This window comes from Cavia porcellus, unplaced genomic scaffold (genome assembly GCF_034190915.1).
Source record: "Cavia porcellus strain 051 isolate PalLab524CR breed Dunkin Hartley unplaced genomic scaffold, mCavPor4.1 scaffold_19, whole genome shotgun sequence".
Lineage (NCBI taxonomy): Eukaryota > Metazoa > Chordata > Mammalia > Rodentia > Caviidae > Cavia > Cavia porcellus.
In genome coordinates this window covers 4,758,785-4,775,366 of record NW_026947502.1, presented here as the reverse complement: position 1 = coordinate 4,775,366, position 16,582 = coordinate 4,758,785, and the positions used below count along the sequence as shown (strand labels likewise).

General features: G+C 55.9%; 1 protein-coding gene across 8 annotated transcripts in view; it reads left to right on the top strand.

Annotated features, from left to right (window-relative positions):
• Positions 1-3,936: 3,936 nt before the first annotated feature.
• Positions 3,937-16,582, top strand: part of Septin8 (septin 8) — a 24,295-nt gene continuing 11,649 nt past the window's right edge. For 5 of the 8 annotated variants that reach the window (XM_063230608.1, XM_063230607.1, XM_063230611.1 and 2 more), the window contains exons 1-5: positions 3,937-4,095; positions 13,336-13,456; positions 14,243-14,438; positions 14,679-14,865; positions 15,978-16,139. In XM_063230608.1, the coding sequence (XP_063086678.1) occupies positions 4,066-4,095; positions 13,336-13,456; positions 14,243-14,438; positions 14,679-14,865; positions 15,978-16,139 (696 nt within the window). In that variant the 5' untranslated portion in view covers positions 3,937-4,065. The remainder of the gene's footprint in view (positions 4,096-13,335; positions 13,457-14,242; positions 14,439-14,678; positions 14,866-15,977; positions 16,140-16,582) is intronic. The other 3 variants (XM_063230609.1, XM_063230612.1, XM_063230613.1) reach the window with 2 other exon arrangements.

The window sequence follows — 16,582 nt, the reverse complement described above, 5'->3', positions numbered from 1 at the left end:
AGGACCCAGGGATAGGCATTGAAGTGATCTAAATTTAGAATGTATGCTAAGTAACCATAGAATTATGTTTACAGAAAGAATAGAATTGTTGTAAACCTAGACAGTGTAACAATAACAAAAGTCAGGAAGCTGGGTCAGGAGAGATGTAAAGAGCTGATTTTGCAAAGCAATGCGTGGGTGCGGGCTAAGTGTGCACACATGTGCACACACACACACACACAGGCTGAAATGTGTACTTTAAGAAAATGACGAACTCTCTTACCGTGTTTAACAATTTTTGTTTAACCTCAGAAGCAAGTTTTAGGAAGTAATAACTTTTGTGGTCAAGAAACATTCTCTGAAGCTCGACTCTTCAGTATTACTTCAACTTCTTAGCTCCTTTTAAATTCAAGTAAAGTCAAACATAATAATTTTTCATTTAAATAGCATCAGTGTTATACTCCACATTTCTAAAAAAAGGTCACTATTGTTTTTCGTCCTGTCTGTAAATATTCATAAAAATCCACCCCCAGTGAAATATTCATCAGGAGTCTTTCTGGGTGGTGGCACTGAGATAGTTTAAACTCTTCTATAATGTTTGAATTATTTAAAGGATATATCGCTTTTATAAAAATCATGCAATTTCTATTTAAAAAGGAGCAGATAGGATAAAAATTTATTTGTAGTTCATTCTGAACGGGGGTATATGGCTGATTTTCTTGTTCGTTATTTTTTTTAAATTCTGATGTTCCAAAAAATAAATACAATTTTAAAGTTTTAGAAAAAAATCTTCAGATATCTCACTGCAACAGAAAAAAAAATAGCCTAGAAACAGGCATGGAAGAAGTTGCAAGAATCTTCCAATTGATGGACAAAATTGCTCACTGCTCAGCTGTGGCCAATGGAATGTAAGCAGAAGAGCCCCGTGGCAGAGTCTGCAGTCACTTGAGATCATTTGCTCATTTTCTCTGTATTATCTTCATAACCTCCTGCTGCCTGGAATGCAGACAGTGTCATATTTTTGGACCATGACAAGAACATTCAAAGCCCCGCAGTGAGAGAGAAAGCATAGGATGACAGTCATCTAGCCCTAGACTACATACCTGTGCAACATGAGAAACTTCTACCTCACTGCAGACACTGATGGAATCTGAACTGATACAAACCCTCCACACACACACACACACACACACACACACACACACACAATGTAGTCTGCCATACCATTTGCATTGTCTATCCAAAGAGGGTCTAACTGGTGTGCTGGATCAGAACACATTCCTCAAATGTGACAAAAATGGATTTATAAGGAAATACTGAGACAGTATTTTTATGAACTTCATTGGAAATGATTTTTTCCATTTTATTTATTTATTTTTTGGGGGGGACAAGGTCTTTCTACATAGTTCAGGCTGTCCTTGAACTCAAGTTGATCCTCTTGTCTCAGCCTCCCTAGTGCTGAGACTGGATGGTTTGTTCTTTTTTTTGTGCTTTGTTTGTGGTGCTGTGTATAGAACCCAGGGCCTCGTGTATGTTAGGCAAGCTCTCTACCACTAAGCAACATCCTCAGCTCTTTTTCCTTTTTTAAAATCAAAAATGAAAATCATAAAATAACAGGTAAACTTGACCATAGAAAATTTTTAAACTTTTTGTTTGTTTTGAGACAGGGTCTTCCTATGTAATTCAGGCTGGCCTCAAACTCACCCGCAAACTCTCTCAACAATCCTCCTGCCTCTGTCTCCTGAGAGCTGGGACTACAGGCACATACCAGCATGCCTGGCAAAATTTTAAATTTCTATGTGACAAAATAGTGAATTGTTAATAAAAATAAAAGAGAAACAAGAGGCTTGGAGTGTAGCGTTTCCTGAGGTGAAATCGTGTCCAAGTTTAATAGGTACTAGACTCAAAAGGGGGAATAGGGGAAGGGATGGATGTCAGCTAAATTGGGAATTGATTACGTTTTCCATTTTTCAGTAGTGACAATGCATATTAGCTAGTCAAACAGCTCTGAGGATTTCTGCAGAAACCATTTCCGTGGTACAGAATTCTGCATTCCTCAAGATTGTACTGTTGGGCCAGTCTTTTCTCATTGCAACATCTATGGATTTCTCCTGGGAGTGTGGGGAATGCTGGGAAACGCTGTCATCAGAAAGAACACTTTTGCGCCATGTGAGAAATGATTGTTACCCGGTCAGATTATAGTCCTTGAATGCTTTGAAACTTGCTGAATTTGGTACTCAGTGCTTTTTGACCTGAAAAACTAGTTCCAATGCCTGAGGTTTGGTACTTGCCATGCAAACTAGAACTTGTTGGCATGGACAGCCTCCCGTGACTTGCTACCTTTCTAGCCAAAATACTTGGTACTGATCCTGCCTGCTGGGGCCAATTAACTACACAGCAGGCACCGAGGTACTAGGGTACTCAGCTGTGTGTCCCTGGTGGTAATTCTGACTCCCTCAGAAGTCCCGTCCAGAAGCAGCATGAAAAGAATAGTAGTCATAGTAATGAAGAAGGAATGTTTGGTTTGGAAAAAAGGAGGAAATTCTACTAGAGGGAGCACATCCCAACAGGAGGAAGAGCGCTGCAGCCTGGATCTTCCTTCTCACAGCGCTTGCTGGTACTGCTGGCAATCGATGTTTTGAAAGATGCCCAAGCAGGGACTAATGACCTAGTGACCGTTTGAAGGATCATTGGGGCAGCCCCCAGGGAGTGGTGAAGCACAGAAAGGCAGCGGTGACAGACTTCTTTCTTATAAGAAAAGAAAACAGAAAAGCACAGCAGAAAAGGCTTAGAAGGACTGAATCAACACTGACATCATACTGTCTTTTTTTTCCTTGACATTAAGACCCTTCCCGTCTGGCGAAGGAGATATTATCAAACAAGCGCACTTCAACTACCTTTTAAAGTCATTACTTTCTTTTCTTGAGACAAGATCTCACTAAAGTCCACGAGCTGCCCATGTTGGACTCCCCACTGAACTGTGGGGAGCCTCTCTGTTTTTAGGGTAAGCAACCAGAGGCACAGTTAGCAACCTGTCTGTATTGGGACAGACAAACTAGCAAGGGGTGGCAGCAAGTTTCAGCGGCAGCCTCAGCTCCCCTAGCTGCGATGCTGGCCTGCTACACTGCCAGGCTCAGGACGCGGGCCGGCAGCGGAGGGAGCGCGGTGGACGCGGCGCTGGGCAAGTCCAGGGGTGCGAGATCAGCTGCTCGAGGTGACCTGCTGTGCGGCCGGCAGAGAAAGCAGGGAAGGGCCGTTGTGGGGTGGGGAGCGGGAAGATTCAGGGCGTCCGGATGCCGCGGAAGGGCAGCGAGGGCGCTTGCCAAAGGCCGTGTGCGGCCCAAATGAGCTGTTCTGGCGGGAGTGGAAGAGGTGGTTTCTCAGGAAGACACTGGGGGTGGACGTGTGCGCGCGTGTGTGTATGTGCATATGTGCACGTGTGTGCATGTGTGCGCACCTGTGGGTGCATGTGCATGTGTGTGTGGACGTGTGTGCACACATGTGCCCATTTGTGTGAGCGCGTGTGTGCACGTCCATATGTGTGTGCGCGTGCGTGTGGCGGGTAAGCACACCTGGCTGAGGCCGTCCGTCGGAGGGACGGGTGTGGAGCTCGTGCCTCACTGCACGGAGCAGGGAAGGCAGGGCGGAGGGGCCGGAGGGCTTCCGAGGACTCCGCCGATTCCGCGCCGACGGCGGGCAGGAGCAGGTCGCGGAGCCCTCCGAGGCCTCCGTGCGGGCAGAGCCGCCGCGGGACGTCTGAGTCGCGTCCCCGCGGTCCTCCGCGCCGCGCATCCCGCGCGTCGCGTGCGCCAGGCCCCGCAGCGGAGGCGGCCGGGCTCCTGGGGGCCCCGGGCCGCCCGCGGACTACAAGTCCCGGCAGCCCCGCCGGCGCGGCGCGGAGACCCCGGCGTCCGGGCCGAGGAGCGCTCGGCCGGGCGGGCTGGCGGCGGGCGGGCTGCGGGGCGGGGCGGGGCGGCCGCTCCCGCCGGGGGAGTTTCCAGGAAGTGGCCATATTGGATCCATTCAGCCGCAGCCGCCGGAGCGCGTCCCGCACCGGCCGCCCGCCCGCCCGCCCGCGCGAGCAGCATGGCGGCCACGGAGCTGGAGCGGCGCGCGGTGAGGCGGGGCGCGGCGGGCCGGGCTCGGGGCCGGGGCCGGGGTCGGGGTGCGGGCTGGCGGCGGCGCGGGTGGGAGGGCGGCAGGGGTCCGCGCGCCGGGTCCGGGGCGCAGGTGTGGGCGGAGGGGGCGGCCGCGCCCGGCTGCCCCAGGCGCCCCGGACGCTGCCCCGGGTGCCCCGCACGCGTGCGGGCTCGGGTCCTGCCTCCCCCCCACGTCCCCTCTGTGCCCTGCTGGGTGTGACTCGGGGCCGCTCGGGCCCCAGCGGTCGGGCTGCGGCCGCCAGTCCCCGGGAGCTGGGGCGACTCCGCATCCAGCTCGGGGGATGTTTGTTGGGGCTTCTCTCCGGGGCTGCCGCCTTCACGGCTGACTGCCCGGGGTCCCTGCAAGGGGGGCTCTGGACCTGAGCTAAGCTGTGGCCAACTTCCCAAAGGTTTTCTTTTAATAACAGTCCGGGGGAGGGGGGCCTTTGAGGGGTCGTGCCTGCATGACCCCTCATGTCCAGGGCTGGATCTGGGTGTGCCTGGGACGCTAGGCTGTGACAGTGAAGGAAACTGTGTCCTCCTGGCCAGTGAGTGAGGCCCTGGTCTGCTGAAGGAGGAGGAGGAGGCAGCGGAGGAGGGAGAGGGGAGGGAGGGAGTTGGGAAAGGAGAGGGAGGGCAGGGGAAGGGAAGGGCCCAGCATTGTGGGGAGGGAGGGGAATTCTGACTATGTGACCGATAACGAATTGGTCCTGGGGCTAAATAAGGGAGCCGAGACTTATGTAATTAATGCTATAAATACTGTCATTTGAGTTTATATATGTAGATGTCGCCTTTAATCTGAAAATACATTTTCCGGACTACTTTGCAAATATGCAAAACCAAGCAGGCCCTCTTGGTTTCAGAATTTGTTAGACTGGGGTGCTTGTTTGATTCCGTTTGGGGAGGGGGCTGCTGTGTATCGGTTAAGTAAGTTAAACTAGGCAAGGGACGGCCTCAGAAGCTGAGCTGATCTAAGAGCCGCCTCACCACTGTGCTGTAAACCGGGGTTTATAAATACTGGAGGAAGTAGCTCCTGAATCCTGATAGACTATGGAATTGCTGTATGCTGGCGCCGCTGCGCGTGTGTGTCCGTGCATTTTCTGTGCCCACCTGACCAGAAAGTTCTGTCTGGGTCTCGTCTGTGGCCAGGGGTTGCGCTAACAGTTGATCTTGCTGTGGGAGTGGTATGCAGAAGAACCACAATCCGATGACTCGATAGGAATCCTAGATGCTACTTGTCGGCCATGTGACCCTGTGCAAGGTACTTAACCCCTGCATGTTCTGGTCTGCAGGGTAGGATGAGGAGTGTGCCCTCTTTCCAGGGCTATTGGGAGGATGCAAGTGTCCAGAGGTAGTCCTCCGACAGTGGGTGGGCCGTCCTCCAGTTGGCTGGTGGGGCATCTCTCAGCAGTTTGGGTATTCTCCGGGTGGCCAGAGGGACTGACTCGGGGAAGGCTGCTGTGCCTGATGAAGCCAGAGGGGCTGACACCTTCCCTGCCAGACTCCTGGGAGGATTTGGCTGAGGTTGAATTTGGGTGGAGATCTTGGGTGGAGTGTGGCCTGAATTAGGAGTCTGCACTCCATTCTCCCCTCCTGGCTTGTCATCCTGGGGAAGGCGTTCTTTGCTCATCTTGCCTGCGCCATACTGCTCCTTCAGAGTTTGCAGGAATTCTCAGAGCCTCAGCGTGCCTGGCTTCTCGCTGGTGCCAGGGTCCAGAGGCAGAGGGGCAGGTCTCTGTGACCAGCGCAGTGCCCAGAGATCCTAAGAACTTCCCTGACCTGGAGTGGAGGAGACCATGCCAAGTTGTACTTGGAGATCAAGGTGTGCAGGGTCCCCCGTGTCTATTTAATATGGTGTACATGCCACAGACTCAGGAGCCGAGACGCCTGTCTGACCCCAGGCTCAGCCCGAGTGCAGCTATGAGGTTTGGGTCCGGACAGTCCTCGGGACTTTCAGTGGCCCCTTCTGCTTGGGCAGCTGGACCTGTGTCCACCCTTGCTCGGTCCCTTCTCTGGTTCTGACACCCGTGCTTCCTGTCCCGAGGACCCCCTCCTCTGTTCCTCCTGTCAGAACTGGGAAGGGCGTGGTTCCTGCTCCGTGCTGGAGGACCTCCTGGGCCTGGGAGTCGTGAGGGGGAGAGGAAGAAACGTGAGGTGTCTCAGCTTTACTCGGGCAGTCTTCCCAGCCTGTCACTCACCCCCGTATCTGCTTTATCCCCAGCACCATCTGTTACTTCCGTTGTCACCCCTGTAATCTTGACACCTCCCTGAGAAGCAGACTATCTAGGGAGTGCTATTCTGTCCTGAAGCAGGGGACGTGGGAGGCAGGCCTCGTGCCCATGGGGCCTGGGGTCCCCTCTGCAACGGAGGACCTCCCTGTGCCAGAAAAATGGTTGGTGACCTCCCTGCTGAGCCTTTCCAAAGTAGAAAGGAGTGTGGAGTAAGTCATCTGGAGGCTGTCAGTGTCTGGTGGCATTGAGGGGTCACACATGAGCACCAAGTGCAAAGTGGCAGCTCATCCTGTTGCCCTGGAGGCGCCTTGCCTGTCCTCACTCAGGGCGCCAGACCTTGCTATGGGCTCCCTGGCCCCACCTGAGGGTCTTCCTGGATCTCCACTGGAGGGGGTCAGGGCTGCGGGGCTGGTGCAAAGGCGTTGCTGAACTTAAACTCAAACACGACTTTGGATGGAGGGAAGGGCATTGGATGCCTGGTGCTCATTGTGTTTTTGATGCCAACAGTATGTAGTTGGGTGAGGATGCGGACTTTGTCTATCAGTGAAGGATATCCAAGACCCTATCTCCCAAGGGCTCTTCAGATGCCTGGGGTGGTGGTGCCCTGTGAATCCCAAGCCCCAGGGTGGGTGGGTAGAGGTGTGTATTGGGGCCAGTAACTACCATTCAAGTCTCTGGATGCCATCCAGTTCCCTTGAGGCAAGGCCAGCAGCAGCAGGATGACAGAGCAAAGGGCCTGACTGCCAGCTGGCCTCCGCATGGCCCTTGCAGCCTTTTTGGGCTTCCTGCCCCTGTGCTGCCGCTTGGTCGCAGGCTACCCAGGCATGGCTTGGTCAGACAGCCACATGTGGAGCTGCATAGGCAGGAGGGGGCACATCTGCCTGGGAAAGTGACGCCACCAAGGACAGGATGCCCACAAGGTGGAACTGGGGTACTCTCTGCTGACCTCCTTGGAGCCTTCCACATCCTCAGGGGTCATGTGAGACCCTGTGGCTGAGAAGAGGCAATGGGGGACGGGATGAGGGACATCTAGGCTGTAGCTGTAGTTCTGCTGGACATGGTGGGGCAGATTAAATGTCCTCCTCTGCAGAGCACACAGCTTCCTACTCCTGTCATACAGGCCAGGTTAAAGGGACAGAACCAGATTGTGGTGGGTTTCTGTCTTTTGAGGGGCTCGGAAGGGCCTCGGATTCAGGAGGAGCTGTAGGTGTGGACCCATGTCCATTCTCCATGCCTGGCTGTGGGACCAGGGCCAAGCCTAACCCACTGCCTGGTGCTGGGGTGCTGGGCAGGTGGCAAAGACACATCACTGTGTCCCCTGTGCCTGCACTGGCCATGTTGGTGCCATGCATTCCTCTGCCTCTAGAGAGCACCATCATCCATCATGGGGGCCAAGGGGAGGCCAGGGCACTTCACTGCCCATATTCCCCTTGCAAGACTGGAGTCTTTTCCTCTGCCTCCTTCAGGCCAGGCCAGACCAGGCCATGCCATAGCTGGCCTTCCCTGGGGTAGGGCAGTAGGGGCTGCCTCTGCCATGCCTGGGCCAAGTGAGGCAATGTGAACACCTGGGCCCAGGAGCTCGGCTGCTTCAAGCACCTTCCCCATCTGCTCTGGGGTAGGATGCGCGCTCCCTCTCAGGCTTCGTAACAAGCCCGAAAGTGTGTTGGTGTCCCAGCCCGAGGCTTGGGGATGATGGCTTGGCCTTCTAGAACCCCCACTTTGAAGAGAGATGTCTGCCTGGAGCCATCCCCAGTTAATGAGCTGCGGCCTGGCTCTCTGTGCAGGAAGGGGGAGCAGTGCTGGCGGGGACAGGGAAGCCGAGAGGGCAGTGTTGCCCACAGGTTCCTTCACTTCTTAGCGTGGGGCGGGGAACGACTGCCCTTGTGGCAGTGACTGGTGACCCAGCCGCCAGCTCACCAGCCTTACCTTGTCTGCCATCATGGTGGCCGTGTCAAGGTTAATCCCTGCTTCAGTCTTCAGACACTTTTGTTCCCAGTGTCCTCCTGATTCGGGGCAGGTGTGACCTGTCTGCGGTCCTCCCTTTCCGCCTGGGTAGCAGCATCCCCACCCTCACCCTCCCACATGCAGAGCTTCTGGTTATTTCCCGTGACCTCTGACCTGGGCCCAAGGCTCGCTGTGAAATCATGGGACCAGAGCCTAAGCCTTCCTGGGAAAATTCCTGGGATTCCTTTTGGGCTCAAGGACAGTTGTTCTTAGGACCACGGCTTCTGGCCGGAGACTTCTGCCCTGGCTATTTACGGCCCGGCAGCTGGAGCTGGGTAGGGTGGTTATGCCTAGAATATGGGTGGAGAAGGCTCCCAGTAGTGCGGCCACTTCTGACCTCACAAGACCTCCTCCGAGGCTGGAGCTCTCATGGGGAACAGGCTTCCCGTCTTCCTGGTGGGGTGTTGAGGCCAGCAGATGCTAGGACCAGGAGCCTGGGGAGAAAAGAGTCCCCAAGAGCCTTGCGTGGTGGTGCATTCCTATAATCCCAGTACTCAGGGGCTGAGGAGAAGGGTCATTGTGAGTTCAAAGCCAGCCTGGGCTATATAGTAAGTTCAAGGCCAGTCCGAACCACATAGCAACAGCCTATCTCCAAAAAAAAAAAAAAAAAAAAAAAAACAAACTCCAAGCCAAAAGCACTGGGAAACTGTGGCAGGCCTGTGGTGGGGGACAACTCTTTACCCAGGATGCAGGAACCACATTCTCTGAGGTGGGGTGTCCGCTCCACTTCCACTCCATCGAGCTCCCTAGATTGGGATATCTCTGTTCATCCATACTTCCTCTGGCACTGTTGGTTTGGACTTCCAGCAGGTTCCCAAGTGCCTTCTGGGTAAGCACCTGTTTTGTGCATGGCCAAGCATGGGAGGGACGTGGTTCCCTCTCCCACATCCCGCCTCGCCTCTGGGTGCAATGGGTGGTTCCTCCTGGCTGGCAGCTCAGCCCATCCACAAGGGTCAGCTCCAGCACTTCCTGATGGGGAAGGGACGCCCTAGTTATCCACTGGGCTGTGGAACCCAGGGCCATACTCCATCGTGTCCTGGATGGCCAGGCACCGAGGAGCCCAGCCAGCCCGGGCAGTTATTATTTTGGTCGTTGTCTTTGATGTGCCAAAGAAGCGATGACACAGAAGCCTGGGGCTTGGCTCCAGAGCCCGAGCTTGGTGATTAGAGAGGGAACGAATAATGGGCCCCATGCAGTTTCTCCTTGTGTCAGGGAGCTCAGAGCTGCCAGCTCTCCCTCTCCTGGGGCTTTGAAGACCTTGGGAGACCCCTCCGTGAGCACCTCCCAATCTGCCTGTGTTCAGAGGAGTCAGTGTGACCCACCGATCTGAAGGTTCCTTCCCATGGAACCGTGTCCCGTTCCTGAGAAGGGTGGCTGGGCCATCTCCTCCCAGCCCAGCCTCCTGCAGACTGCTGGGCCTTCTGTTCAGAGCAGCCCGTGCCATGGACTCTCAGGCTCTCTCGCCGGTTGGTGACCTTTAAAATGTAGAGAATTGCACACAAAAATCTAGAATTGGGGATCCTCTTGAAAACTGGTGACAGCCACCCCAGACCCGTGTTCCCACAGTTGGGTGGAGTTGCATGATGGTGACTGCCTTGGGGCATGGCTGCCTTTCACTCCCACCTCTTTCTGGGGGACCCAGTCTGGGCCACGTCAGCGCTGTCTCCCATCCAGCAGGTGGCACGGCAAGTGGCAAGAAGGGTGTGTGACCCAGTCTCACTGTCTCCCCAGATCCTGGCTGCCCCTGGGCTCTACCATTGCGTGCATATTACCGAACCTCCTGGCGCCTTGGTGACCTCACCGTGAGTTGCAGCGGGCCTTCCAGGGTCTTCCAGGGCCCACGTGTGGCTCAGCGAGGTTAAATTAAAACTGGACATAGCAAGTACTCAACGAGCATCAGTGGGACTGCTGTGGTCATTGTCATTGTTACTGTCCTCTGTGTCTGTGTGGCTCGCCTGGCCTGTAGGCATTTTAGACCAGGCCGCCTGAGTCCAGGGTCTGGTGCTCATCTTCTCACTGCCAGCCGTCTCGGAGTCATGGCAGACGTGTCTGGTGAGTGTGCACTGAGTGACAGCCAGAGCCCAGAGCAGGGCAGGCAGTGTAGCAGCAGGCTCTGGGCAAAGGTGCCCCTGCTCTCTGCTCCCTGCCCCACCCTGGTTAGAGCCCTAGCTGTTTGCCAGTTTCCTCACCTGCGAGGCAGTAGACACCGTCACATGAAACAGGAAGGGGCTGAGTGTGGGGCTGTGTTCACACAGGTGGACCTGTTGGTGACAGCTGTTCCTTCCCGTGACACTTGGCCTTCACGTGCCTTGTTTGCTGGGCTCCCTCCGTGTCCTGTGCAGCCAGACCTGTGGGTCACAGGGCTGGAGAACTCGCTGGACAGCCAGGGCTGTCTGACAGGCAAGGGAAGAGCCCAGGGTCAGGCAGCCGTCAGTGCTTGCTCTCTTCTCCTGTTTCTCTGGCTCTGCTGTCCACTGCAAGAAGGCTTCTGCCCTCGCTAGCTCCCCACATGATCACTGGATGCTGACCAAGATGCTGCCTGGATCACTTGCTTGTAGCGAGGCAGACCCAGAATGAGGCTGGTCGGTTCCCACCAACGGCAGTGCTGGCCTGGGTAGCCGGCCCAGGGGGTCTGGGCCTGGCTTTGTTTCTGAGTTATGGTGCCTGTGATGTGCAGGAGATGCTTTTGGAGCTGCTGGCTCTTAGGCTGTGACCTACTCGTGTCAGCAGCACTCTCAGTGACAGCACTCCTTGGTCTCACATTGCTGCCGAATCTGTGATGGTGGAGGCCATGGAGGCCAGCATTAATGAGTCACCTCTTAGTTCATGAGATCACAGAAGGACGCTGTGTACACCAGGGCCAGTGGCCGAATGTTCCTCGGTGTGTGTATTCCCGAGGCTGACTCCCCTACTCTCCTTGGGCAGACGTAATCCCAGGTAGGGCCCCGGTGGCAGTGCAGCTTGGGCAGTGGTGCAGGGAGAATGACCTGCCTGTCTGCCACAGCAGGAGCCACGCTGTGTGACCAAAGGGAAGCCGTCATGAAGACCAGCCAGGGTGCTTTGCGAGCCCCCAGGCTGCTCCGGGCCTCTGAAGTCCAGGACAGTAAGAAATGGGGGCGGGGGGCTGAGCCGGCGACTGAGGCAAAGACAGCCTCTGTCTCTCTGCGAGACTGTGATGGGCGTGTGTGTGTGCGCGCAGAGCATGTGCGGTTTCCAGACACAGCTGACTCGGTGGGTTTTGGCGGCAGACTACAGGATGTTGGATTGCATCCCGATTGTGTCACCCTTGGAAGAGGAGGATGAATAAACACATAGCCTTCTCTGCAAGCACTGCACGCCTTACATTTTGGAGAATTTTAGTATCGCCTGAAAAGAAAAAAAGCTCCAGCCTGACTGTTCTGTCCTCCATTTGATCCTCAAGCTGCCTGGGGCAGGTGGAGCAGACACTAAAAGACAGGCCCCGTGGGAGGTGGGCAGCATGGTGGCGACTGCAGCTCGCATCCAGTAGCCTGTGATGGGCAGTGCTGTCCATGCTGGGTGCAGGGGAGGGAGGGGGCAAGGGTGGGAGACCTGGCCTCTCCCGACTTGGGGCGGCTGACTTCCAGGAGCCTGGGGAATAGGTGGTGAACCCGTGTATTTAAAGGGTGGCTGTTAGTGGAGGGTCGCAGGACCCGTGCTGGTGGAAGGTCTGGATGGGAGATGTAAGCACTCGGGCCGGTGAGGAGAGGTGCCAGGGAAGAGTCAGGGAGAGCTCTGGAGCCTAGGGAAGGGCAGAGCCAGAAAGGCGAGTCTGGAAGTCACCTGCTGACCAGAACCGAGACCCTGAGGAAGATCTGCAATGCCACGGCAAGGGCTTTGGCACATCCTGGGCTCCAGGTGCTGTTTCTGGTGAGAGAAAGCTGCTGGGGAGCCCTTCGCTGGGTCATTTGCAGCCCTTCTGGGAGCTGCGCTTGAGTGGGGAGAGGTGTGGGGAAGGAGGGCCAGCTGTTTTAGGGGGTCCTCTGAGAGAGCAGGTTCAGGGGTTACCCAGACTTGTGTGTGGGTGATGGCACCATTGCGCAGCTGGCACCATAGGCTCCTGGCTGTGAGAGACACTTAGGCATCAGTGGTGTAGGTAGGGGGAGTGGTGTGGACAGGAGAGCAGAGGTCGATTTTGAGTGCCAGAGGACTCTAACTGGGGGCTGTGGCTATGCAGGTCAGGTGCTGCCTGGTGCAGGAGGTCCCACTGCAGGGCAGGAACCAGGGTCCTCAGCCTCTCCGTGCCCTGTATCTGTACCCACATTTGCATAAGGGCTGCTGTGGCTCCGATTGGTAGCTCCCATGCCAGCCTCCCAGGTCCTGTCTCTTTCCTCTGCAGCTGAGAGCAGGTGGGACCCCGAGCCCACCGCCTTTTCCTGTCCTTGTTCTGTCAAGCTGGGAGTCAGGAAAAGGGGGCTCCAAAGGAAGAGGCTCATTTCTACCCATTGTGGAGCCGTGCACCCCTGACCCAGAGTGGGGCTGAGCCTGGGAGCTTCCCGCAGGGGCAGCATTTTGCCCTCCTCCCCAGGGAAGCCAGAGACACCGTTCACACACATCCGAGTCTACTCTTGATTCCCTGCCTCAGGTCTCTGGCTTTTGTCATGCAGTGGGCCAGCTCAGGGCACAAGGAACCATGGCTGGGACAGGATTGGAGGGTGGCAGGATGGCATAGCCCCTGCCCCTTTCTCTGTGAGTGCCAGCCCTTCTGTGGCGCCCTTGGGCGCACTGTACACTCAAGTGTGTGCGGAGGAGGGTTGGCCCTGGGGGACCGGGAGTCTCCACAATGGAGCATGCGCATGAGTGATTGGAAAAAGCAGGTCTCGAGGGGTATCAATTTCACTCGCCTTGGCGCCGGTCATGGTACACATGTGCTGTCCATCTGAGGCTCTTGGTTTGCGCAGGTGTCATCTCCCCCACCTGCTCTGGTTCCCCAGGGACTCACTGCCTTGCTTTGCCTCCTGCAGAATGTGGAGCCGGAGTCCCGGAGCCTCTCCCTGGGTGGCCATGTGGGCTTCGACAGCCTCCCTGACCAGCTGGTCAGCAAGTCAGTCGCTCAAGGCTTCAGCTTCAACATCCTTTGTGTGGGTGAGTGCGTGGCCTGGCCAGGGACATCCTCAAACAGAGGGTGGGTGAGAATGTACAGGTGCCCTGGCCATGTGTCCAGCTTCAAGGGGCTTCCCACACAGAGTCCAAGGGTTTGGTCAGTGACTCTGCAGGGTCCAGGACAGGATCGGAGCTAGGGCTGGGCTCCAGGCCAGTCTTGTGTTGAAGGACACACGGGATTGGGCACATGGAAGTGCTTTGTAGACTGCAGGTAATTGTTGCAGTGATTCAGATTCATTTATTTTCAAAGCCTGTGCCCATTCATACTGTTTGTCAAGGACACCACAGCAAAGCAGTCTCTGCCCCTTGTCACAATAGCGTGTGACAGATATCCAGCCCCTGCAGTTTCCTCTCCCTCCCTGCAGTCTAAGTACACAGAGCTGAGGCAGCGCAGGGCACACAGGCTGGGCCACTGTGGCTTTGGACCCTGGTCCTGCTCCTGCTCTGTGACCATTCTGGGCCTTCTACCTTCCTTCCTTCCTTCCTTATTCTGCTTCTCTCTCCCCCCCACCCATCCCCTTTTCTTTCTCTTCACTGCTGGGAATCAAACCCAGGATCTCATGCAAGCAAGCGCTGTTCTCTGAGTCACCCCCGCACCCCCATGCACATTATTTCTGATGGCTGGGTAGAGTGGAGCCCTGCTGCCCCTTTTCTCTTGTGTTGGGGCTGAGAATGCCTGAGCCCCTATCTGGCCTCAACCCCAACCCACGAGAGCCCCAGTTCCAGCCTTCGAGGTCCCTTTTTGTCGCTCCTGTCCCCCTGCTGCAGGGGAGACCGGCATTGGCAAGTCCACGCTTATGAACACGCTCTTCAACACAACCTTTGAGACCGAAGAGGCCAGCCACCATGAGGAGTGTGTGCGCCTGCGGCCGCAGACCTACGACCTCCAGGAAAGCAATGTGCACCTCAAGCTGACCATTGTGGATGCCGTGGGCTTTGGGGACCAGATCAATAAGGACGACAGGCAAGAGGCGGGAATGGCGGCCCTTGGTGGCCTCACCCATCTGCCCCAGTGGGGACCCTTACCTCCAGCTGCCCCCATCATCCATAGCCGAGCCCGCCCCTCAGAGGAGGTGGGGAAGGCATCAGCGAATCTCGGGGGCTCTGTGGTCCAGAGCCCCACCCAAGAGCACAGCTGTCGGTTCCCTGGGAAGCAGGGGTGTAGCCTCCCCACCCGCCTCCCCAGTGACGGAGCTGTCTGTAGTTACAGGCCCATAGTTGAATACATCGATGCACAGTTTGAAAACTACCTGCAGGAGGAGCTGAAGATCCGCCGCTCCCTCTTTGACTACCACGACACGCGCATCCACGTGTGCCTCTACTTCATCACACCTACTGGGCACTCCCTGAAGTCCTTGGACCTGGTGACCATGAAGAAGCTGGATAGCAAGGTGTGCGCCCCCGCCTCATGCAAGAGCTCTGCTGCCTCTCTCAGGAGTGGCTCGGGTGGCTACAGATTAGCTGTCCCCTGGGGAACAGGGGATGTGGTCAGGGCCTTGCACACAGCCCCATGGCTTGGTTCTGCCCGTGTCGCATCTTGCTGTGGTCCCTGCAACTCCCATGCCTCGGGGCTTTTTCTTTTTTTTTTTTAAGTCTTTTTTTTAATTTTTTTTTTTTTTTTTTTTTGTCTTTTTCGTTTTTATCGGTACCAGGGATCAATCTCACGACTGCCTGCTTGCAAGGCAGGTGTTTATGCCGCTGAGCTAAATCCCCAGCCCCCGGGGCTTTTTCTTAGGTCCTGGCCCTGAGCCCCTTCCTTCTTATCCTCAGCCCGGAGGGCTTGTTTTCCTCTTCCTGGGATGACGTCCGCCTCCGCACAGCCTCTGCTCTGAGCATTGTTCCCTGCCCGTCTCAAGGGCCTCCTGCCCCTGTGCTCTCAGCTCCAGATTCCCCGCTCTGCCCTTCCCATGCCCCTCCTTTCTGACACCAACTTCCCTTGGGTTTTTCCTGAGCCTACTAGTGGGCTCGAGCATGGCCCCAGAACTGGGGTGTAAATGAGAAGACATTGTGAGGGTGATTTGTGGTGAGGTCAGGAAGGGTTTGGAGCTACAGGGCCCCGACATCATGGTCACTGGTCAGCACTGGGCAGCTCTTGAGTCACTGCCTTCCCCATTGAGTTCATTTTCCCCGTTAAAAATGAGACAGCCTTGGCCCCAGGTGATTTTGAAATTGTCCCATGACTGCTGCTGATGGCTTATCTCACTAGCTTGGTGGGGAGTCAAGTCCTCAATTCCTGCTTCTGTCACACCCTGGGCCAGTGACGACATCAGAGCATCCTGGGTCAAAGCTGGGTGTGCCCGGGAGGATCAGTTCTGGGGCTCCATGGTGATTTAGGAGAACCAGAGCGGTAAGAAGCATGGCACCTGGCTGTCATGGTTACAGCTCATCACAGCAGCCTCAGGATGTCCCTGGGTGCAGCTCTGCTGCTCTGTGTAGGGACATGGCCTGGGCAGGACTGACTGCAGTCAGCTGACTATCCTGCTCTCCCGCCCCACCCTGGTAGGTGAACATAATTCCCATCATTGCCAAGGCTGACACCATCTCCAAGAGCGAGCTCCACAAGTTCAAGATCAAGATCATGGGCGAGCTGGTCAGCAACGGGGTCCAGATCTACCAGTTTCCCACGGATGACGAGGCCGTCGCAGAGATTAACGCAGTCATGAATGTGAGTGTTGAGCAAGGCCTCAGCCCCAGGGCCTGGGGGCCCCGAGCAACCAGATAGCAGGCAGAGCGCCCAGGGACCTGCGTTCCCCAGGGTGCAGCCAGCCCTGAGTTCTGTGGGCAGTGGGGGAAGCGGAACTGGACGCTGGATTGCCTTGAGCTGTCCCAGACTGTGACGCAAGGCCTGGCCTCTGGTGGGGCGCTAAAGCCTGCAGAGAGTGAGAGACTGGAGGCCAGGGTTTGGGAACCCAGGAGGGAGTTAGGCCCGCAGGTCCTTTAGAAGGTCTAATGATCTGAAAAGAACACCCCAGAGTCTGGAAAAGAACATGTCAGAGCCAGGAACACCGGGGGAGGGTTGAGAATGTAACTCACTGACCCTTTGGAAGGTCTAGCATGTTTCTCCAAAAGAACCGGAAAAATCCCAGTGTGGTGGCACACGCCTGTAAA